Genomic DNA, 26,542 nt, shown 5'->3' with positions numbered 1-26,542 from the left:
ATACTAGCCAATACAAGTACATTCAATTTACAAAATTTACCATGGCAAGCAAATGTATTAATGCATTTTTGAAAGACAGTCAATAACAGTTGAAACAAAAAGGCTTACAGGTGCTTAAAGTCTCAGTTGTCTTTTAAACAAATAATTGTTTTTTTAAAAAAACCCACAATTCTCCAAAAATGCTGAATACTTCAAGTTTTCTTTCATCCTTTCTAAAATGAGAGTCTAACAATGTTTCTCAAGCTCTTATATTGTTTAGGAATTGTTACATAATGTTTTTCCTAATAACTGATTAACATTTTTTCTAGTTCACACTTCTAGTTGGACAAGAAATAATATATAATTCCCCAAGCAGCATTATCAAACATTTGCATTGTTTTAAGAAGCTTTCCCTTCTCTTGGTTCAATTATCTTAAATTCTACCTAAAGTTTTATTTATTTTAATATGTATTTTGGATCTTAGAAGCTTTCCCATTTCCACTTCAGAATACATAGGACAATATTAGTTTCAGAGAAGTATGATTGCAAAACACCCATTATTTTATAATAAATACATTCTAAAAACAAGACTGGTATCTTTCAGATTGAAAAAATCTGCCATAGAGAAAACTGTGGTCTTAAAAATAGGGAAGTTAAAAATGTGCTTGACACAGATACATATATTACATTTTTGTTAGAGAATCTTAAATTTTATATAATATAATAAAGTGAATATACACGAATTAGATTGAAAGTTAGGTCACAGGTATATAGTACTACCAAATGGAAACTGTCATTAGGACAAAACAGATACACTCAATGGAAATACTATGTCAGGTTTCATGATTTAAGTTAAACAATCTGAGTTTCTGGAAACAAATGTCCTAATAGCCCTAAGAGTCTTTCCTCCCCTGTACTTCCTTCTTAGTCACAGAAAAGAATGAAAACGGAACACTTGAAATAAAATTACCTTTTACTTAGCGGTTGTTTCATCTGATCAAAACATTTCTTCTGATCCATGTTAAACTATATACAATACAGAACTATTATAAATTCTTATTAACATATTCGTTATGTTTTATATAGTTTATGCCATTTAAAATAACTTTACCACTTTCCTTATATTTAGAAAATGTTTCCTAAATACTTTCATATTTTAAAAATTCAGTTTTTAGTTATTTTTCTCACAGTTTCATTATCTTCTAGGTAATAAACATTGTCATATATAATTCCTTTAAGGTAATGCCCACAGCTGAGCATTCTTTACCTAGATGGATATCAACACCAAACTTATGGTTTTCGAATGGAATATTATTGAATATTATTTTATAGATTTTATGCAATACTAGTTGAATTTATTTTGAGATAATAGGTATAATAGATAATAGGCATATTATCAATTGTCTCTGTTGGAAAATGAGATAACTATAATTTGTATTTCAAATCCATTGAAAATCTCGGATTAGAACACAGATATATGTGAAGTCATTATGGAGTATGAACTATATTGTTAAAATACTGTTTATATTTAAAGATAGCAAGGTCATTTATCTCTTTATGTTTTTTAATACCTAACATGGTGACATATTAGCTAAGCACTTAATTCTGTATTTAACTCAGTGATTTTGCTGTGATCCATTATATTAACAACTGTCTAAACAACTATATAAACAATTAACAATTACCTAAATAAAATAAGACCTAGAATATAGGTTCTTAGCCTAAAGCTCATCAATGATCTTGGGAGGGACATAAACTCCGTGAAGCTATATGCAAATTTCTTCAAATCTGTATTTTTCTAGGGAGAAGACTCGACATTTTCACTGGCTTCTCAAAAGAGTTTCAACCACACAAAAAATATTTAAAACTCCAGTTATATGGAGAAATAAGATCAATTTATTGTCAAAAGACAGAATTATTCCTTTTTTATATCAACCAGGCTTGACATTAACTGTAATCTTGTGGAAATGTCCACTACTGTAATCAAGTATTTGTATGTAGAAGAAATGCATCACAGAATATATGACAACTGGCTGTAACTACTGTACTAAAGAAATAAAGAGGCTTGAAAATAAATACTGAAACAAACAAATCAGAAAGAAATCTCAATTTTATTAAACTAAAATATCATAGCTAGGAACACCTCCAATTGAGAATAAAGTTTATATAATATTTCAGTGTCATATGAATGTCATAAACTAACAAATGTACCATGTAATTATTTAAAAAGCACAGGTCTATAAATTGGAAACACTAACCAGCTAAGAGATGACAGGTAGGCTGAAAAATCAACCTATTTCCAAACCACTAAAGAAGATGTAAATAAATCTAAAGGGAAAACTACTTTTGTAGGTTTATAAAACCACTTGTATAAAGCAAAAGATAAAAAAGAAGAGGTGAGAAATGTCTATTAAAGGATAAAAAATTAACAAAGCTATGTGTCAGGCCATTTTGGTTCATGCAATTTTCTTTCATTTCTCTCTAAAAAGTTATATCAATTTTTATTTTTCACGAACTTCCTTAAATTAAGAAAGAAAATACATTTGTATAGTAAAAAGCAGTTTTTCATCAGCTTTCTCTAGTCAGTGAACAAAAGGCTGAAAAGAAATATATTTTTTAAGAAATGGTTATGTTATAGTATCATTTATATATTATATAAGCCATGCATTACATTAAAAAAAATATAAGTATGTGTAGGGATAAAATGTATAAAATAAAAGGAGATAACTAAATGCTTGCAACAGAAAATAAAAGTGTAAAGTTTAGATCTTTTTCTGTACTATAAAAAAACCAGCCATCCTGAGGGCCTGTGCCATTCTTAGGCCACTTTCAGGCAGATTCTGAAAAGCTGGAAAGTAAACACAGGTGTTTTAAAACCAGAGCTGCTGTCACGGACAACCACAAACACCCTTAACTCTGATGTGGCAACGCCTCTTTCCCGCCCTCAGTTTCTTAAAGCAATACCCGAAAAGAAAATGTCAAATGTTTCACCTTTCAACACCTCAGGATAAGTAAGAGCTTAAAGTTTTGTTCTGTAAATCTCTAGCAAATAGATCATTTTTTCACTACTTTTAAATGTAGCCAATTAAATATTAATTGCATGAAATAAAAAGTGGAATTTCTTTAAAAATTTCTACCACCCCAACCTTTCACCCCCCTTTCCGCCATATTTTACAGCAGTTTCTTTAGATTCTTAAAGCAAAATGTTTTGTTTGACCACATTTAGAATGTTTCTTCTACTGTATAGTTTTTACAGAAAATATCTGATTTTTTTCCTGTAAGGTTTAACGTACAACTCAGAAAAACACAGAGCTTTAATTGAAATATATAATTCTGTTTTAGAAAACTGTATCCTAATAGTTACCTAAATAGGAGTAGAAATCATTTACAGAGAAAAACAGAAAACAGTAAGTAAAATCATTCCCAAACTGCTACAAAACACGGAACTCCTGTTTTGAAATCACCTCATAAATTGAATCAATTTTCAAACACTGAAATATCAATCTATTCCTTATAATTGTAAAAAATTGCCCTTAAAAAGCAGGGATAAAATTCACTGGGAATTGATAAGTTATTACCTAACCAGTAAATATAAGAACTAAAGAAAAATGAATTTTTTATATTTTACCATATACATCAAGAAACAGGTACTGTTAAGGGAATAGCTAAGTATCAATCAGTTCCCAAATTAATCTTGGAGGTTATTTTGAGAGGTTTAGTCCTACCGCCAGAATTTCACAAATAATTCCTTTGTGCAATTCATATAAGAACTGCTCTCTGAAATCTCACTTGTCTGTATATTTGATTATTTTTAACAAAACCGTAGTAGTTTCTGTGCTGTAAGTTTTTAATAAAGAGATGTCTGCCTTTTTAAATAATGAAATAAAAATTAATGAATAGTAATAAAAATAAAACTGAATAACAGTTTTATATCATTAGCTATATTTTCCCCAAAATTTCCTCAGATATTTTATAATTTTCTATTACCTTTTTAAAAATTGTGATGGACTAATATCAGAGCTATATACTATTTGGCTAAACAGAGGCAATCAACAATAAATAAAAGTAAACTTTTGCCATCTTGTCCAGATCCACCCATGCATTGCTTTGTCTCACATGTGAACAACATTATATAGTATTAAGAGACAAAATAATAATGTTGTGACATAAGTCAATGAAGTAAAGACATTCAGAATTGAACTGAGTCCACTGTACTTTGGTATTATAACATATGTATGATATCCATGGGCACAAAAGAGCAAGGAAAGGGCAGTGTGTCAGCATTAGAAGTTAATTTCCTTGCTTTTGTTGGTTTATATTACCATCTAATATTACATAAACAATCTGTTTCTAGGCAATTAATTTCTTCCTCAGCTCCTCTGCCATGATGAGCTCAGTTCATTTGTACGTTTAATATCCTTCAGCATATAAAAATCCAGTTTAACAGCAACAGCAACAAAAGCCAGTAAAGGAATGTCATTTAAAAATCAAATTTACAAAAATATAAGATATATAACATTTGCTTAATTAGAAAGAAGGCAACTACTTACATTTTACAACCTCTCAAAAGGTGAAGGTAATTAACACAGCTGAATTTATTAAAAACAAATGATATTACTATATCTTAGAATGCTCAAGATTTGTTGGTAATTCTTTCTTGGTCTTTCTAAAAGTAAAGTACTTATATGAAAACTTGTGGATCTAGACAAAACCAGCAAATGACTAACACAAGTAAGATTCCAGAAACTACTACAATAAGTAAATTTTTCAAAGTGGTACCTCAGATGTAAAAGCTGACCATCATATAATGGAGCAAAAATACAGTGGACAAATGTACTTTTTGATCGCTGTGATCATGACTTAATTTCATTATCCTCCTTTTTTATTAAAAATAATAGTCATTCTAGTATTTAAAATGAATAATTTATGTAATAAAATTCAATATAAAAATTGTCACTCTTAAGAAAGAAAGATAAAAATGCTGATGTAAATTGAGAATAAAATGCACAAAAATGACTCTGATCTTAAACCTAAAATAGTAAGTATCAAAAGAAAGTGAAGATTAAATAGTCATAAGCCACAAACAATACAGGAAATAAGATACTGGATTACACTGAAAACACTTGCATCAAATATATAAAACTACGTTGCATGATTTTGTGAAATTATTAAAAAAGTACAAATAAAAGATCATATATGCCATTTAGATACAATTATGGTTGTACAAGATTCAAAGTTAACATTTTCTAAAGAAAAGGCTGCAAGTTTTCAAAACTCCCAGAGACTGACAGTCATCTGAAAATACATGAAATTTTGTTTCAAGACTGTGAAATATATTCTTAAAAAATATTTAATATGAATACATAAGAATAAAAATGTTGGAAACATACTTTTTATATTGAATTTTAAATACTAAGTAATAAATTATAGGATCCATAAAATGTGTCTAAGAGTCAGTAGGCAAGAGTGATTTTCCAAGATGGCTTTTTCTGTTTCAGTTAAAATTAAAATCCATGCTGTCTAATCCTTGGAGTCAATTTGTAATTAAGGGGATTTGATGAGAGACCAGGCACTGAATTAATGATAAAATTTAATATCTGTTTTAATGCATCAACATAACAGAAAAACTAACCAACACTGAACAACACAATAAAGTCATTTTGTTGTAGAGGACATATGTATGTCAGTTTGTGAATGTTATTTTTTTGAAAAGAAGTATATTTGCTAAAGTTCTTTAGATGAACTGGTAAAAATGGTGTATCTATCTGAACATCAACACTCATGTCAAAAAGACTAGGATAAAGATTAGTTTGGTATTGAAAACTACATTGGTAAATGCAATTACTTTTACTGGGAATTTTATATAATCTCTAATGAAGGTCTCAACTACTTTCCATATCATGTTTCAAAGAAGAAACAGTAAAGTAAATTAATTGCATTTGACAATAGTAAGTTTATTAAAAATATATGTTTAGTTTAGAAAGGATATTTAATTTTTAAGATCTAACAAATTAAATTTCATAGTATTTCAAGCAACCAATCTGGATTTTATGCTACACTTTTCACATCACTACTATACTGAAGTTCATAAAAGAATTTATCACTTATTCCAAATCACTTTAGGGTACAACTTTAAGTACAATTCAGTTACTGGAAATGGCTAAACCTCAAAGAATGAAAAATTTCATTTGACCAGCATTCACCATGTAGTCTCAACCAATTCTTACTCCTGAAATACCAAGAAAGCATTAAAAAAGACATAAAACTGATAACACTACCAAAATACTGACATCATCCTAATATGGAAATCAACTTGAAAATCAAACAAAACTAAAATATAAAAGCACAATTGGTATCATTTTAAGAACAAAAAATTCATAGGCCTAAAAGAAGGCTGAGGAACTATTTCGTCCTTATTTTACCTTCCAAACACAAAGTCTATACTAGGCAAGTTTTCAAATTCAGAGTAAGATATTCTAATTCAGGTCCGGTGAAGTGGCTCATGTCTATAATCCCAGCACCTTGGGAGGCTGAGCCGAGAAGATAGCTTAAGCTCTGGAGTTCCAGACCAGCCTGGGAAAAATAGTGAGATCTCACCGCTACTAAAAATGAAAAAAAAAAAAAAAAAAAAAGCAGGGCATGGAAGTGTGCCTGTAATGTCAGCTACTTAGGAGGCTGAGGAAGGAGGATCACTTGAGCCTGTAAGATTGAGGCTGCAGTGAACAACGACTGCACCACTGTACTGCAGCCTGGGTGACAGAGGGAGAACCTGTCTTGAAAAAAAAATACCAATTCAGTAGACTTTGGGTCAGGCCAGATTTATTATTTTGGAAACATTTTTTGATGATTTAAATACATGTCTTTGTAAAGAATCAATAGCCTATATTCATTCCCTAACCTGACCTATGCTAGGTATTGCTTTTAAAGCTATCCAGGACATTGTTCCCAAAAATATATCACAGACACCTGCTCTTCTACATCCTCTTGGTCACTGTGATAGCAAAAGTCAATAGGTCAGACAAAGAAGGGAGAAGATAATGAACTCAAAAAATAATTTACATTTTTTAACTTTTAAACTTTACATTTATGAGTCAAGGCTTCCAGTATCACCAATGAGAGGTAAGGAGGAAGGTAGTAATTAAGGTACCTACTGTTGATGTGGGCAGAGATAGGAAAGGCCTAAGAGGAAGGCCTGGGAACACTGGGAGTCTTACATATTCAATTTTTTCCAGGTTGGTGAACATTTTCTTATTAAAACAATTTCATTCTACCACCCAAATTCCTCTCCCAGAAGCACTGTGGCCAAACTGAAAAAAGGTAAGTACATACTGGCTTAACAAAGGAAGCAGGGCAATGGACAATACAGAGCATTTCCATCAGAGAAAATACCAGGTCCAAATACCAGGTGACACAAAGGTTGGAAAAGCATTCCAGGATCTATCCAAAGTCAGTTAACATATTGATAAGCCTGCCTGTTGGGAGTAAAATTCAGTCTCCTACTAAAAATTTATAATTGTATAATTTTTAATAACATTTCAAAATAATTCAAGGCCCACCAGAACTTGCAAAAACAGTACAGAGAGCTCCAGTGCAGCTTTCTTTTCCCAAAGATATCTTATCATTCTTCCAATGATAATCCAACTTCTCACAATGACATCTTATTGTATACGTACCATAGTACGTTGCCCAGACCAGAAAACTGACATTGGTACAATTCTATTTAACTGAAAAGATATAGAAGTTATTTGGATTTCACCTGTTTTTATATGCACCCTTTCTTCCTCTCTCTCTTCTTTTCCTTTCCTCCCTTCCTCTTTCTTTTCCTTCATCTTTTCCTTCTTAAATTCTTTCCTTCCTTGCCTCCCTCCCTCTCATCATTCCTTCCTTCCTGGCTTGTAAGTCTGTGACATTTTAACATCACCACAATGGGAATACAGAATGATTACATCACTATAAAGAAATTCCCCCTTGTTACCTTTTAATAAGTATAGCCTTTTCCCAAACTCAACTCCTAGCAACCACTGATTTGTTCTCTATTACTACAATTTTGTCACTTTGGGACTTATATAAAAATGGAATCATATAAACTTAACCCTTTGAGAATGGCTTTTTCATTTCACATCATGCCCTTGAAACCCATCTGAGTCATGGGTATATTAATAGGTTGTTTCCTTTTATTGTTGAGTAATTTTCTATTGTGTGGACATTTATCCATTGACCTACTGAATGTGGCTTCTTTCCAGTTTTGGGCAATTATGAATAAAAACTGCTATGATCATTTATGTACACGATATGTGTTAAAATCAATTTTTATTTCTCTGAGATAAAGATCCAGGAGTTTAATAATTGGGTTATATGGTAAGTATAAATTTAACTTTATAATAAACTGCCAATGTTTCAAAGTAGCTGTACCATTTTACACTCCTAACAGCAATGTATCAAAGATTCAATTTCTCCACATCCTGTCAACATTTGGTATATCAGTATTTTTTTACTTTAGCCATTTAATTGGTGTGACATGATGTCTCACTATGATTTTAATAATCTTGTAAATTTTTAGAGAGAATTTTAATTTCAAATCGTTTTAAAAATAGCAAAGTCAAAGTTTAAGATTTGACTTTTGTTGAACATTCTGCTTCAGCAATATTGGAACTGAGTCCAGGAATCCAAATTAAAATAGTCATATTATTATTCAATTACTCTGCTCCTGGATAATCTAGCTTGAAGAAATAAGGCACAGTCTTTAAAAATTTATCCCTTATGCATCCTTTTCCAGGAAAGTATTAGAAAATGTTCTCCATCAAAAGGAAAGAGTAAATCAAGAAGGAGAAAACGTGAATTCAGAAAACAGGGGATTCAATAGAGAAGAAACTAAAGGAATTCACAAAATGACAGTGAAGGTAGGTTCCAAGACCAGTATTGTGTTGCAGTCTTACAGAGAAACTGGTCTAGATTCTATAAAAGAAAACAGTAATAATTTTAGGTTACCTAATGTACTTGAATATACTAACAGGAAATTTATATGTCTAATAAAGAGTACGTGGATGTATTGGTAATAGAAATAAAGTATGCAAACAAACTAGACAATAATCCTGAAAAAGGCAAAATATTGAGAGATATTTTGGTTTTTCAAGGACTGTAAAGGGTCTGAGATGTTTACCCTATTTCTAAACCAAAAAAAAAAAAAAAAAGCTTGGCACAGTTTCATTCATGTTGGCAAAAGACACAAGAATCCTAGGTCAAGGACAAAAGACTTAACTCAGGCACAGTAACCAGCATAAACTTTATGCTTGCATTGGTTCCCTTTGCTTCCCAAGTCCCATGGGAGCAGTACAGAGAGGCTCAAGGAGATACTGCAAACATAGTGAGTTTACATCACCTCTGAAGAACTTCAAGCTTAAGGAAACTAAATCTTTTATAATATGCTACAAGCAAACTTGCCCAGCCTTTGTATCAGAGGAAGACATTATTTTTATTATGTTGGACAGGAAATTTCTTCTCATTTAGAAGGAGACACTAGCACTACCTTCCAAGGTATTCACTAAATAAAGATCCTTTAAAACATAATTTGGAACAAAGGCTGTTAGTGACTCTACAAGACATATAGAAACACAAAAAACCCATGGGAGAACTGACTCTAAATATGGTTAATTTAGAAGGTCACTACTAGCATTAATTTTAAAAATGTTAAATAGAGTAAAAAGTTTCTACATGCATATATATCATTAGAGAATGTAACTTTTCCTTACCTTTCCTTTTCTTTTTTTTTTTTTTTTTTGAGACAGGGTCTTGCTCTATCACCTGGGCTGGAGTGCAGTGGTGCCATCTCATTGCAACCTCTGCCTTCTGGGCTCAAGCGATTCTCCTGCCTCAGCCTGAGTAGCTGGAATTACAGGCATGTACCACCACAACCGGCTAATTTTTGTATTTTAGTAGAGATGGGTTTTCACCATGTCGGCCACGCTGGTCTCAAACTCCTGGCCTCAAGTCATCCACCCTCCTCAGCCTCCCAAAGTGCTGGTATTACAGGCATGAGCCACGGCACCTGGCCTCCTTACATTTTTGCTTTAGTTTTATATTTATGTGTTTGTATATTAACTGGGTCATGATAGAAAATATAATTATTGCTGAGATGTCTGAATACTATGTGATCATCTATGAGTATTTACCAATAATGTAAATAACGAACATGGAACAAAAAGGCCAGAAAGCTAAATCTTCATAGTAGGAAGCCAATTAATAATAACTAAAAAGGACAAATCAAGAAATAAGCTTTTTTATTAAAATATATAACGCAGGCACAGAAGAGTTAAACAAGTTGACAGTGATTTTTTCTGTGGAGTAGAAATCAGGAATGGTAGATGAGGAAGCAGACAGCTATTTTTCTTTACAACCTTACAGAATTATTTGGCTTTTAAAAATATGTGCTTTATTGGTCAGGTGCAGTGGTTCATGCCTGTAATCCCAATACTTGGGGAGGCTGGGGCAGGTGTTTAGGAGTTTGAGACCACTCTGGCCAACATGGTGAAACCCATCTCTATGAAAAATATAAAAATTAGCCGGGCTTGGTGGCAGGTGCCCGTAATCCCAGCTACTCTGGGAGGATGAAGCAGGAGAATCACTTGAACCTGGGAGGCGGAGGTTGCAGTGAACCGAGATCACGCCACTGCACTCCAGCCTGGGCAACAGAGCAAGACTGTCTCAAAAAAAAAAAAAAAAAAAGGCCAGGCCAGTGGAATGCCGAGGCGGGCGGATAATGAGGTCAGATTGACGAGACCATCCTGGCAAACATGGCGAAACCTTGTCTCTATTAAAAATACAAAAATTAGCTAGGCGTGGTGGCGTGTGCCTGTAATCCCAGCTACTCGGGAGGCTGAGACAGGAGAATCACTTGAAGCAGGGAGTCAGAGGCTGTGGTGAGCCGAGATCACGCCACTGAACTCCAGCCTGTCAACAGAGCAAGACTCTAACTGATTAAAAAAAAAAAAAAAGAGTTCTTCTGGAGAATGCTTATGAAGTGTTAAGCAGGGAAAGTAGAACACTAAACCACATGTGTGGTATTAATTCACTCAATAGATATTTATTTATTTAATGGATACCATGTGCCAGGCACTTTTGTAGGAAATTCAGCCACGGCTAGTTTTCAGTTGTTATGTATGGGTACAGCCATTCAAATTGTTAACAGCTGGCATCTGCTGTGATTGGTTAGTATCATTAATTTACTTAATATCAATAATTTTAAATGTCATCAGTAGATACAGAAGTGTACAAAGTAAACAAAAATCCCTAACCTCATAGAGCATTAATTCCTATCAGGAAACTAGACACAAAAATATAATAAATAAAAAATTCATTTTATCATACAAATTATCATCTTACTGTGTAAGATAATGTCATGTACTTTAGAGTAAAAGTGAAAAAGGAGACAAAGAAAATGTTGCTGGGGTATGGGTTGAGTCATAGAACAGATTGGTTAGGGAGCCCTTACTAGGCAGGTGGCATTTGAATAGACTTGAATAAAATAAGAATGTGAGCTGTGTGAAAATTTGTGGGAAAAGCCTTCCTTGGAAGTAGAAACAAGCAGTACAAAGTCCAAAGATAAAAGCATGCCTGGTGTGTTTGAGAAACAGTAAGAGTATTGCACCTAAAATGAAGTAGGATATAAGGGGAAGACCAGATCAAGAGACCATGTAGGTTTATCCTCCAGTGAAATGGCAGGCCATAGGAAGGTTCTTAGCAGTAGAGTAAGGTAATCTAATTTACATTTTAATAGTATCATTCTGGAGGCTATGTTTCTTTCCTTGCCCTTCTCTGAGAATAGAGAAGGGCAAGGAAAGAAATGGAGACCATTAGGAGGCTTTTACAATAATCCCGGCAAGAGATGACAGAGGCTTGAAAGATAGGAGTAGCAGTGGAAAAGGTAATAAGTGGCTAAATTCTTGATATGTACTAAAAGTACAACCAAGAGAATTTGTTTACAGAGAGAATGTGGAACACAACAGAAAGACAAGAGTCAAGGCTAACTCCTGGGATTTTGGCCTAAGTCACTGCTAGGTTAAAAGAATGTTCTTTTCAGATAGAGTCTGCAGAATGACCAAGTTTGGAGGTGGGTAGGACCAGGAGTTTGTCTTTTGGTATATTAAGTTTACGGTGTTTATATACACCCAAGTTGTGATAGGCAGCCTCTAGCATGCTCCAAATGATCTTGCCTCCTGGAATTCATGTCCTTATGTAATCCATTCCCCTTGAATATGGGCTGGACTATGTAATTTACATTTTAAAAGTAAGTCTGTATTTTAAAATCATTATAAACTCACAGGAAGTTCAAATGTCCAGGGAGGTCACAGGTACCCTCTACCCGATAACTCTCAACGGTTTAACATCTTGTACAATCACAATACAATATCTAAATACCACAGTACAATATATAAATCTGGCACTTTGGCACAGTCCACCAAGCTTACTCAGACTTCACCAGTCTTGCATGCACTTGTGTGTATGTGCGTAGTTTTATGCAATTTTATCACATGTTAATTGACATAACCGTCACCACAGTCAAGATACAGAACTCTTCCATTACCACAATCAAGATACGGAACTCTTCCATTATCACAAGGATCCCTTTGTAGCCATAATCCTGTTGTCTTGGAGTAAATACTAATCATACACCTTTTGCTCTAAAAAATGACTTAAACTATATGGCCATTCTACCAATGACCATACTAGCTTGAAAATGACTGCTCTTCTCTTAATTCAGAATCTGTATGGACCTGGATTCAGATTAATTCACAAATATATATTGTTGAATAAATAAGTAAAACTATGATACCACACTACAAATTCATAAAATCACACTATTTTGTAATTTAAATGACTGAAAGTTATTTAACCTCCTCATTTTGAAGATATAAAATACTTGACAAAGATCACACAGTTTGTTCATAGAGGAGCAAAGACAAGAACATAGGTCTTTGATCCTGCATCAAATGTAACATTGGCATAATATATCAAATTTTATAATAGATTACACACATATTTTATTAGCTGTAACACTATCTTCCTGCTTTTATTATCTTATAAATGTAGGAGCCAATACTCACAGAATTTCTATACTACATAGCTAGTAAATGGTAAATTCAGGATTTTTAAATTAAAATCGATTACTAGAATTATCTTATAGAAAATAACCCATAACCATACTCCACTGTCAATAGAAGGTATCCAACTGGGCATATCAAAGATAGTACATTAACATGGCTGCTATAAGAAAAAGGCTAATAACTCATTTAAATATATGATTTCATCTTTTTATTTTCTTGAGACAGGATCGCACTCTGTCACCCAGGCTGGAAAGCAGTGGCACAATCTCTATTCAGTACATCCTCCGCCTCCTGGGTTGAAACAATTCTCCTGCTTTAGCCTCCCAAGCAGCTGGTACTATAGGTGCACACCACCATGCCTGGCTAATATTTGAATTTTTAGTGGAGATGGGATTTTGCCATGTTGGCCAGGATGGTCTTGAACTCCTGACCTCAGGTGATCCACCTGCCTCAGCCTCTCAAAGTGCTGAGACTACAGCATGTGAGCCACCATGCTCGGACTCAATAAATGATTCTATCTTAAAAAATTGTATTATTATTTACTTAAGTGCAATTAATAGTGCTTGCTATTTACTTAGTCTCTTAAAAAAGCTTATCTCGCAGTACACTACAAACATCAGAGGACAAAATGAACAAACAAAAGCTCTTTTATCAATATTTCTAAGCCAATAGTAAAAAACAGAATTCCCGTTATGGCATTTTCCAATTTATAAACTACGAAACCTTAGTGCAAAACAGAAATCCTTCTATAGAATTTTCACTGGGCACAGATAATGATTATTAAGACAATTAATATTAGAGCAAAATAACTCCATGTTATCCATGTCTTGAACACTGTAGATAATAAAAACTTTGACTTCAACTAGGATATATTAAAATGATTTTTATATAAAAACTGGTGGTATAATATGATATAAATAATGTGCTAAATTCCAAGGGACTAGCATCATTAAAGTTATGATCCTTTATATCCAAGAAGTTTCTGATTTAGGGAAAATGACATTTAAATAATCAACTAATAATAAAGACAGAAAAAATAAATTCATAACAAAAGCAAACACCAGAAGAAATTAAATAACATGACACATTTAGGAAACTCCAAGTAGCAGGGAATGTCTGGGTTTTAGCAAGAATAAAGAGAGAAGTAATTCCAAGAATAAAAAGAAAAAGAAAAGCAGGGTAAAACTATAGTGTAGAGTCCTAAATTCCATACTTAGAGGAGGCTTGAATTTTCATTCCACAGGCAACAGAATGCAACCAAAGATTTTTATTTATGGAACTGGTATTTCACTCTTCTTTTTGAGAGTTACTCTCTCTCTCTGTAAAATCTAAGGCATTATTCTTCTTGTTCTCACTGTATTCAAAGTACTACCCCATTATTGCTGTGGAGAGCTCAGTGAGTCTGCTATCCTTTGTAAATGCCTTCTTCTAACAGGTTGTCTGTAAGGCCTTTTCTTTAATTTCTGTCTTCCCCGGTGTTTTTTTTTTCTCATTTATTATAATGAGAATTCATTTGAGATTCCTAGATCTGAGATTTCTGTCATTTGATAATTCTTAAAAATATTAGTCATAATTTCTTTGTACCTTGCCTTTTCTCCATTCCCTTTGCTATCTTCTCTGAAACTGAATATTTTAGATCATTTCACTCTGTCTTTTGTGTCTTTTAACATCTATTTTATAATTTTGATGTCTTTGTCTCTCTGGCTTCCATTTTCATACTTGCTTCTGATCTTTCAGTTTACTAATATTTTCTTAAACTCTGTGTAATCTGCTGTTAAACCTATTTGCTATATGTTTAATTTTCAATATTTTGTTTTAAATTTCTATGAGTTCAATCTAATGATTGAATTAGATTTTACTAAAACTGAGTGGATTTTCAGTCATTTTTCATCAGTTTACTTGCTCTTTTCAAGCCTCTCTTTTTTCCTAAAAGATAATAAACACACATATCATATTGTGACAGATATATTAAAATATTGGAACTATTTGTTGAACTATATAATTTTGCTGCTGTATATTTTTGCTGATTTTCATTACAAGTGCCTTTTTCTCTTATGTGTTTTCTGATTTCTTTTTCTGTGAGCTCAGGGTCTTTGAAATTTTATATATAGGAATTATTAGATGCCTAAAGTGAAGACAATTTCCTTCTGTCTGTTGTCTATGGGCCCTTTCAGGGCAGGACCACTTAAATTAAGTCCTTGACTTTTAGAACCACACATGTAGGAAAAATTCAGGCTACCCACCCATGTGGTTCTAAACCTGCCCAAAAGCTGGCTGTGGATGGCAAATTTTCAGAGATTTTTTTCCCCCTTCACAGTCAAGAAAGTCAAATTCACTTCCAATCTTATTTGTATGAAGCACCTGCCTATTGTTTACCTAAACACTAATGCTGTGACCATCAAGAATAGTAGTTTCACAAAAGGATCTCTAATTATAACACTCACTGGCAGAAATGCGCTCTTGGCTCTGTCTAACTCCTGTCTCTCTTGACCCTGCAGCCACTAATATGGAAGATCAAATTCACCAAGATTTGACAGATTTATTCAGTGTGAAAGGCAGGTTCAGGCAATAACTTATTCCCCATGTTTTGTTTTGTTTTTCTCATTTCCACTTTGTTTGAGGCCTATGCAGATTCTTCATTTTCTTCCTTTCTCAAGAGCGTATTTAAAAAACACTCTTAAAATACAAATTATCACTGTCCTTTTTCATCACTTTTATCAGTAGGGTCACTCAAGATATCTATATCTTATTACACTGCAGAAAATGCAAGAATTAGCAAAGGTTTTTGAGTGGAAAAGTATCACCTATATTTTAGAATGATAGCTGATGACAGCGTCACAACTGCTTAAGAGGTGAAAAACTGAGGACAGAATAATTAGTTAGGAGGATACTACTATCATCCAGATCATGAACTTAACATAGAATAGACAATAAAAATGGCAGTGAAGTCTGGGCACAGTGGCTCATGTCTGCAATCCCAGCACTTTGGGAGGCCTAGTTGGGAGGCCTGGCTTGAGGCCAGGAGTTTGAGACGAGCCTGGTCATTATAGCAAGACTCTTGCCTCTACAAGAAATTTAAAAATGAGTGCAGTATGGTGACATATACCTGTAGTTATAGCTACTAAGGAGACTGAGGCAGAAGGACCACTTGTGCCCAGGAATTGGAGGTTATCATGATCATATACCTATGTATAGGAATATGATCATACCACTGTACTCCATCCAGCCTGGGTGAAAAGAGCCTGTCTCTTAAAAAAAAGGCATAAAAATAGAAAAGAAATAACTACCACATTCCTGTCAAGACTGAATGTAGAATTGCTTTATGGTGGGGGAGAGAGCTTGAAAGGATATGAAGATTATGTCAACTGTCTTAGCCTACACACCTAGAAGGATGGTAGTACGATTAATTGATAGATGTTAATAGACCAATTTGGCAGTAAATAATAGAAAATCATAAAGAATGATTTAAAATATAGGGCTATTTTCTCTTGCCCCCAAAAATGTCATGATATAGTTGCTTAACATTCTATCAGTGGCTCATTAGCTAAGAGGTTCACTGGTGTTACAGCCAGCTATCCTTGGCCTTTTTCTCATGACTATAAAATGACTGCTGCAGTTCCAGACAGCAGGTAATAAGAAGGGAAGAAGGAGTGATGTTTACTTCATCTGCCCTTATGTAAGGAAAACAAAAACTTTTACAGAGATGCTCCTCTTTCTTCCTCCACTACTTACTTCCTCACTTTTATGTCTCACTGGTAAAAAGAAAAGCTGAGAAAGTATTTAACTTTCCCAGTGTCTATAGCAGAGGCATGCAAAGGACAGTATGACTGGAAATAAATGTTGAGTTATACAGTCAATAGTGTTTGACTCAGGACCTGACTTCTTCCTGGGGAGAAGGCTTACAGAGTCAAATTAGGCATCTGGTTTCAGACTTGCTGTGGTTAAGCAGACATTAAGATATTCAAGTGGAAGAGCAGACATGAAAGTCATTGGGACAAAAATGATAGATGATGCCATAGGAAAAGATGAAATTGAGAAGACTACAAAAAAGAAACACAAACTTCTGTGAGAATATGGAGCAAGAGAAACTCTCATTCATTACTGGTAAGAATACAAAATTGTACAGCAACCTTGGAAGACAATTGGTAGTTTCTTATAAAACTAAACATACTTTTACATATGATCCAGCAATTGCATTCCTTAGTACATACTCAAATGAGTCGAAAACATCTGAGTCCATACAAATCAAATGCACATGGCTGTTTATAGGAGGATTATTCATAACTGCCAAAACTTGGAAGTAACAAAGATGCCTTTCAGTAGACGACTGAATAAATAAACTGTGGTATATCCGGACAATTAAATATGATTTGGCTGGTGCTAAGACTTTAGCACCAGCAAACCTCTTAGACCATGAGCCACTGACAGAACATTAAGCAAATATATCCTGACTTTTTTTTGAGCAAGAGAAAAAAAGCCCTATATTTTAAGCACTTAAAAAAAAGAGCTATGAAGTCATCGAAAGACATATAGAATTTTAAATGTATATTACTAAGTTAAAGAAGCCAATATGAAAAGGCTACATATTCTATGATTCCAACTATATGACATTCTGGAAGAAGCACAACTATAGAAATAGCAAAGTGCTTAGTGGTTGCCAAAAGCTAGTGGGTCAGGAGGGATGAACAGGCAGAACACAGAGGATATTTTGGGCAGTGAAACTGTCCTGCATGATACTATAATGGCTACATAACATTATACATTTATCAAAAACTATTCAATGTTCAACACCAAGTGAATTCTAATGTAAACTATAGACTTTTGGTTATAATGATGTCAATGCAAGTTCACTGACTATAACAAATGTACCACTCTGGTGCAGGATGTTGATAGTGGGAGAGATTGTCTGTGGGAGCAGTAAGTATATGGAAACTCTCTGTGTTTTCCAAATTGGATGTGAGCCTAAAACTACTCTAAAAAGCAAAGTTTATTTTAAGAAATAAGAGTAAGGAACTAACCAGAGAAACATCTATTCTTTAGAAATAGAAAAATGGGCACCAGCTATCAAGACTAAGTAAGGAAGAACAATTAAAGAAGAGAAAAATAATGGGAATACAGTAACAGAAAACTACAAAAAGCCAGTCACAGCAGTAACTTCCTGTAATACCAACTACTTGGGGGCTGAGGCAGGAGCATTACTTGAGCCCAGGAGTTTGAGATCAGCCTGAGTAACATGGCAAGAACCTGTCAAAAGAGAGAAAGAGAGAGAGAGAAAGAGAGAAAGAGAAAGAGAGAGAGAGAGAAAGAAAGAGAACAGGAAGAAAGGAAACTACAGGCAAGTGTGTCAAGAGGGAGGGTGCCAACAAGACTGAAATGAGTTATTCCTCTTAGGTTGATTGGGATTAAAGATAATAAATAATAAATATCAAAGTTTTATTAACCATCAGAGCTTTTTTATAGTCTAAGGGAGATTCACTTTCAATGGAATTCATTGAACAATTCCAATAGTGGGAAGGTAATGATGTGTGACAAGGAAGGTAAATTAATAAATTACAAAGGAGGCTGGGCATGGTGGATCATGTATGTAATTCCAGCACTGTGGGAGGTCAAGGAGGGATGTTCACTTGAGCCCAGGAGTTTCAGACCTCGTCTCTACAAATTATAAAAAAATCAGCTGGGCATGTTGGCACATGCCATGATTCCAGTTATGTGGGAGGCTGAGGCAGGAGAATCACTTGAGCCAAGGTGGTCAAGGCTATAGTGAGCTGTGATTGTGCCACTGCACTCCAGCCTGTGGATGTCACTTGGGGTCAAGAGTTGACATGCCCATCTAAAAAAAATTATAGTAACAATAACGATAATTTTTTAAAAGGAAAGGCAATATATATGAAATTTCTTATTAAGTTTGATGTCTACATATTTAAAGCTAATGCAAATTTATTTTAAAAACAGTATATGTTCAAGGCTGGGCATGGTGACTCACACCTGTAATCCCAGAACTTTGGGTGGGTGAGGCAGGAGGATCATTTGAGGCAAGGAGTTCGAGACCAGTGTGGGCATCATGGCAAAATCCTGTCTCTACTAAAAATGCAAAAATTAGCCGGCATGGTGGTGCACACCTGTAATCCCAGCTACTCAGGAGGCTGAGGCCAGAGAATCGCTTCAACCTGGGAGTCAGAGGCTGCAGTGAGCCAAGATCGTGCCATTGCACTCCAGTCAGGGTGATGGAGTGAGACTCTGTCTCAAAATGAACAAACAAAAAAACTTACATGTTTCATGTTCTTCAAGAAACCAATTAACATAAGTACATAAAATTTACATTAAATGAGAACATGAGCTCTTTTTTTAAAAAGCAACTTTCAGAGTATATACTAGTATCAGTATAATTCAGTCCCTTTTCCTGTAGATACCACTGTGTTTTGCTTGTTATTAGGGAAAACTGAAAACATAAAAGTAGGAGAAACAGTGCTATGTCTTGCAATTTTTTTTTTTTTTGAGACAGAGTTTCGCTCTTTTGCCCAGGCTGGACTGCAGTGGCATGATCTCTGCTCACTGCAAACTCTGCCTCCTGGGCTGAAACAATTCTCATGCCTTAGCCTCCTGAGTAGCTAGGATTACAGGCACCCGCCACCATGGCCTGCTCATTTTTGTATTTTTCAGTAGAGAAGGGGTTTCATTATGTTGGCCAGGCTGATCTCGAACTCTTGACCCCAAGTGATCTGCCCGCCTCAGCCTCCCTAAGTGCTGGGATTACAAGCATAAGCTACCACGTCCAACCTGCAAATTTATCTACTATAATTGCATCCTAAGTTAAAAAGAGTGCTTATAAATGACCACTAAAAATCTAATCTTAGGCTCTACCATAAAAAGTAACTTAGAAAAAAATGTCTGGGTATTAGAATAAACAAAGACATTATTGTTAAAATGAGACTAGTATTAAAAAGTGTTTCCTTGTATAACATCTGATTTTGCCATAATCAAAGTTCTGTGTAGTGTATGACCATTAATTTTGATTGTTTTCCCCCTAAGTATATCTCTAGAAGTGTTACTTTTAGGAATTTCCATGTAATTCAATAAAATAAAGCATCAATTTTTCAGTTCCTACCCTACTCAAGTTGACACTTAATAATGATAATTAATAATAATATTTATAATAAAATACTAGAAATATAATTGGCCAACTGAAAGTTTAGAGACAGCGATTCTTTATAAAAAAGTTTTTCCTGGACAGGCGCCATGGCTCACGCCCGTAATCCCAACACTTTGGGAGTCTGAGGCAGGCGGATCACGAGGTCAAGAGATCGAGACCATCCTGGCCAACATGGTGAAACCTTGTCTCTACTAAAAAATACAAAAATTAGGGGGTTGTGGTGGCACGCGCCTGTAGTCCCAGCTACTCAGGAGGCTAAGGCAGAAGAATTGCTTAAACCTGGGAGGCAGAGGTTCCAGTGAGACGAGATCGTGCCACTGCACTCCAGCCTGGCACCTAGTGACAGAACGAGACTCTGTCTCAAAAAAAAAAAAAAAAAAAAAAGGTTTTTCCTCACACTCATTAAGATACTAACTAAATATTAAATCAGTTAACAAACAAAAAAAAATGATATAAATAAGTTGTAAAAGATAAAACATATTGCTCAGAAAGAAGGCAAACTGTTCACTCACCAGGTAGCTTGGTAATAAACTTATTATTCATAACTCATATGACAACTTAAAGATACATAGTGCTATAATTAGTACATCAAATAAAAACCAAAAATTCCTGGAAGGTAAGAGTAGTTTTTTAAAAAATAATTTAGAATAAAGCAAATGTATTATAATTGATCTAATTTTCAGAACAAAATGAGTTTCTTATGAGGAAATATGGCATAAAATTACTAAAAAATTATTCAGTTAGTGTTATATAAGACAGACAATTTTAAAACAAGCTTAAATGAACACAGATGATTAAAAGAGATTGAGCTGATGACTTCTTAAAAGTTAATTCTTCCTCTCATCTTCACCAATAATTTAAGCTAGCTTACCTAATGAATGTTATGAAGGATTACAAGACGGCAGAAAAATTTGAGACTTTTGCAAAAAAAAGATGTGCAACTAGAAAAGATTTTAATACAGTATATATGTCAGAAGTAAAATCATAGCTATATTATTTTAAATTAGATAGTAGTCTATAGTTAATAGAAATTTCTATCTTATGGGGGTTTAATGTTTGTTTTAAACTTCCAGGACTCTTTTGTTCTACTTATTTCCTTCTAATTTTAATAAATTCTTATTAAAATTTATCTATTTCCAGCCTGGCCAACAAGGGGAAACCCTGACTCTACTAAAAATACAAAAATTAGCCAGTGTGGTGGTGAACACTTGTAGTCCCACCTACCTGGGAGGCTGAGGCAGGAGAATCACTTGAACCCAGGAGGCAGAGGTGCAGTGAGCCGAGATCACGCCACTACACTCAAGTCTGGGCAATGGAGTGAGACTCTGTCTCAAACAAACAAAAAGTATCTATTCCATCTATTTCTGGATATTTCTAGAATATTTATTTTAGGCACTGTTTTAAATGGAGACAGGCATATTATATTAAGCCTATGAAATCTGTCCCATAATACTGATAATAAATTAGCACACATTATGGAGGCTGCCTTTCAATTAATGTTTTCTATTTTGCAAGTATACATTTTAAAAATGATTATTCTTAGTTTTCATAAAATAGTAAATTCTTTTTTGTTCCTTTCTCATTTATTGTTTTCATCTATCTAAAGAAGAAAGTGCATTAAATAATAATAATGAAGTTATTATAAGCCTACCACTAAGAAGATAAAAATGAAGCTAAATACATTTTGTGGAAAAATCTTATTTCTACCAAATCTTACACTTCTTAGACAAATTAAAAATATTTTCTACATTAAAATGTCACCATTCTCCTCAATTTTGGTACATGATTCCAGATTAATGAGTTACATGGCTAATGCCATGATATTGTTCTGTAATATGCAGCAAAAAACAAATTTAAGACAGCAAAGTAAAATATAACCTTCTTGGTAGCAAACCTTTTCTAATTGTACAATAAAAACAATGATGAATCTCTTCTGTTTCCCATGGATTTCTTTTTTTAAACCTTAACAGGTTACCATGAGAATGCAAGCACCTTGAAGGTAGAGACAACTACTGTGTACAGGCACTATACTGGGAACGAGGCAAAAGCGTGGTGGCTCATGCCTGTAATCTCAGCACTTTGGGAGGCCAAGGCAGGCGGATCACCTGAGGTCAGGAGTTCAAGACCAGTCTGGCCAACATGGTGAAACCCTGTCTTTAAAAAAAAAAAAAAAAAAGTAGAACGAAAAGTCTCAAGTACCTTGAGAAAAAAATATAATTAGTAGAATTAAAATCGTGTCCTTTTTCATAATTACTCGATCTATATTACAATGAGACAGAACTTTTTGTCATGAAATGTGCGCTTCATTTGTTTCAAGTTCTAGTTGAATTTATTATTTAACATCTTTCTATTTCGTCTGTTGTAACATTCAAAGTACCTCTTCGATTCCCAAACACATTCACATATTCTTAAGGACTGTCAGTTCTGTGGGTGACTAATATTACAAGGTCTTTTAAAAATTATTATAATAGCTATTGATGCAAAGCAAAGGCCTATGATTTAATTTTTTTTCTTTTAGTGTGGTCACTTTTTATTAACTACAAAAGGTAATGATATAAAAAAAGAAACAATAAATGAACCAAAAGTTATTAATATACCACCACTCAAAATTCAGAAAATATGTTGTTTTCATGTGCACATACATGAAATAAATAATACCATAACAGAAGGGTGCTATATCTGTGTTTAAAGAAGGGGTTGTTGGCAAACACCACAGCTCACTTCTGCTGAAATGTACACAACTGATATATGCAGCACAGAAAGCTGGCACCAAGGGCTTACAACCTTAATTTGCCTGCAAGAAGGAACAGAGATTTACCTTCAGAGCACGTTCTTGATTGTTTTCAGCAGTCAGATGTCTCATGTTGTTTGCTGAAGTCTGGTTCTGTTCTTTCAGATGATGAAGCTCCTGCTCTAGCCGTTTGCACTGCCACAGGGGAAGAATCCCATTAAGTAAAGGAGTTACAGCATTTTTTTCACCAAGCCACATGAATTAATGTAAATAATATAGTATTCTCTAAAAGACAAGGGTTTTTTTGCAACAAGAATGGTAAGTGAAAGTAATGTTAAGTACAATACATAAAAAACATTGCTTATAGTATTCTAAAAACTCAATGACAATTTTCAGTGAGTTTGTTAATCTGAACATTATTATACAAATCACAAAAATACATACTTTTATAAAATTAAGGTCAAACCATATTTAAAATTATTTTATTTTTTATCCAAATGGTTCTAATTATCTATCTGTTGTTTGAATAAAAGCATGCTTCTAAAAATTATATTGGATTCTAAGTCAACTACAATATGATACTGCATAATCACCTTTAATTAACACTTAAAAAATAAAAATTATAAGGTATACATTCAGAAATACTTCCAGTTTTTAGAAATAACTAAGGAATCAATTTTATATGGAAAAGAGCAAGAACCAGAGTGCCAAGACTTGGAAATAGATAAAGAATTGAGTGCTTTTAATTGCTCCTATTTTGACCAAATTTTACTTTTAAGTAGAAGTGATAACAGGTATGTGAAATGTCCATTTTCACCTACTTGGAATACAAGTAAAGAATATAAGAGGAAATAAGTAAAACAATTATAAGTAATAGTATCAATGAGCCAACAGAGGCATCTATGTTCAAAAATCTTTTAAAATATTTTGCCATTTGAATATAAGATTTCAATATAAACATGTAAAACATTTCTCACAATAATTATACAGGCTATAAAATGGTAAGCTGAAAATCAGGACAATATGAAGATACATGGGGGATTAAAGAAATAAAGTACTAAACCCATCATTGAGGAAAAAGTTAAAAACCATTCCTTAACTATATTAAAATTAGAATATTTTGAAAACAACTAATAAAAACACATACTGATTTTAAGATCTGGACAAAGTTCTTTCTAGATTATTTGCCAAATGGCTAGTTGTCATAATGGATCAATAAAAAAATCATTACTTATGATACAATCACGAAGCAGCTGTCATCCAAAATGACATTTCGTAATACTCTGATTTCTTCTGCCTCTGATCTGAATAATACTATGCAGTATGTATCAATATTTCACAACCTTGAGTAATATACAAAGTGTTTTAGAAGAAAAAGTCTTACCAGACTGCTGATATTGACTTAGATTCCCTGATGATACTTGTATATAAATATAAAATTGAGTATACATACTTCATGCATATATAATACAATTATAAAACCAAAACACACTACAAATAAATAAAATAACCATAAAATCAGGGCATTTCTAATTAATATTAACAATTTAGCAGATAGTTTTGTTGAAACTAAATTCTGCAAATATAATACTGACAGTGAAGATTTTTTTACATCGCCCTGTCTATTCCATCATGTGCTGTATGACAACTTAATTCACCTATCATATTTTTAAAAATTTACATGAAAATTTTGCGACACATATTATTTGGCATTTATTTTCAGGAGACACATGATCTATACATTAAATTATATCTCTGTCTTTTTTAGCCAGTTTAACAAAATATTTGGTAAGAATGCAATCAAATCACAGTGTATGTTACTGAAGACACAAATTATGACCCAAGAAAATGAATAAGGTACAGCACTGTCACAATACAGTAGAGTTATTCTCTACTAAAATTATCCTTTACTTTTTCAATTAAATTTAATACAAAATTATTGATAAATATTAAAATGTAATAAGTATGACCTATAAGGGTTCAAAGGTGGGGGAGATTATTTTGGCTATGGGAGAAAGAATGTTTCACGGAACTGGTAACATCTGAGTTGGGCTTGTTTTGGGGATATGATTTTGTAGGTGACACTGGAGAAAGAAGAAGAATACATGAGAAAAGAAATGAAGGTAGAAACTTAAGGAGTTAATCTGAAGAAAATGAGGAAGCATGGTCAAGAGTTGTGTGATCACCTTTCTTTTCATTCCAAATACATTAGAAATCACTCAGGAATAGGAATTTTTCCCACGTACATCATGCAAACATAAAAAAAAAAAATTCACTTATTCATGCTCAAGAAATACTAAATGTTCTTGTAAAATAAATATTTGTAGCATATTTACTACATTGTTTATTTAAATTTATGTAATCATATATTATTTCTTCATTTGACATTATCCTTGAAAACCCTAACATAATCCCCATGAAAACATATTCATGTATAATTTCCAGTGGTTTGTTTCTTTTTACTTTTATTAAATTCTGTGATTTTGACATTTATTTTGAAGCAATGGGACTAAACAGTTTATTCATTAGGAGGTGGCATACTATATTAATTACTCTCACTTTATAATTTCATAAAATATTTATAAAGCAGATAAAGATCATATCCTTTAATCACATCTCAAGTTTTATCGATATTCTCACCAAATTAATTTTTCAACATGTTTTTTAATTGTTAAATTTGTCATTTAAATAATACAGAAAGGGCAAGAATAGCTATACTTACATCAGACAAAATAAATTTCAAGACAAAAACTTTAAGGAGAGACAAAGAAGGTCATTATATAATGATAAAGTGGTCAATTCAGCAAGAAGATATAGCAATTTTAAATATAAATGCACTGAACACTGAAGCATATATATACATATGTGTGTGTGTGTGTGTATATATATATACACATATATATATGTGTATATATATATACACACACACACACACACATATATATATATATATATATATAGCAAGTATTATTAGAGCTAAAGAGAGATATAGGCTCCAATACAATAATAGCTGGAGATACCAACACCCCATTTTCAGGGATGAACATATTTTCCATAAAGAAGTCAACAAAGAAACTTCAGACTTAACCTGAACTATAGACTAAATTGATATTTACAGAACATTTCATCCAATGGCTGCAGAATACAAATTCTTTTTCTCAGCACATGGATCATTCTCATGGGTAGACCATATGTTAGGTCATGAAACAAGTCTTAAAACATTTGAAAAAAACCCTGAAATCATATCAAACATCTTCTCCGACCACAATAGAATAAAATGAGAAATTAATAACAGGCGGAATTTTGGAAACTATAAAAAACACATTGAAATTAAACAATATACTCCTGAATGACCAGTGGGTCAATAAAGAAATTAAGAAGGAAATTACTTCTCAAAACAAATAAAAATGGAAACACAACATTGCTACAGGATACAGCAAAAGCGGGTACTAAGAGGGAATTTTATAGTGATAAGTGTCTACAGCAAAATAGAAGAAAAACCTCAAATAAACAAATTAACAATGCATCTTAAAAAAATTAGAAAAGAGCAAACCAAACCCAAAATTAGTAGAAGAAACAACA

At 33.3% G+C, this 26,542-nt stretch overlaps 1 protein-coding gene across 10 annotated transcripts in view; it reads right to left on the bottom strand.

The window, feature by feature from the left end:
• The window catches only part of MIPOL1 (mirror-image polydactyly 1), a 365,075-nt gene that overhangs the window by 173,736 nt on the left and 164,797 nt on the right, over positions 1-26,542 (bottom strand). For 8 of the 10 annotated variants that reach the window (XM_064365793.1, XM_012469139.3, XM_064365792.1 and 5 more), the window contains one exon: positions 23,048-23,155. The exons of the other annotated variants lie outside the window; for them this stretch is intronic. In XM_064365793.1, the coding sequence (XP_064221863.1) occupies positions 23,048-23,155 (108 nt within the window). The remainder of the gene's footprint in view (positions 1-23,047; positions 23,156-26,542) is intronic. 10 annotated transcript variants of the gene reach the window in all.

The sequence above is a fragment of the Aotus nancymaae genome, unplaced genomic scaffold, assembly GCF_030222135.1.
Source record: "Aotus nancymaae isolate 86718 unplaced genomic scaffold, 86718_ANA_hifiasm-v0.15.2.pri h1tg000062l, whole genome shotgun sequence".
NCBI lineage: Eukaryota > Metazoa > Chordata > Mammalia > Primates > Aotidae > Aotus > Aotus nancymaae.
This window is presented reverse-complemented; position numbering and strand designations above follow the sequence as displayed.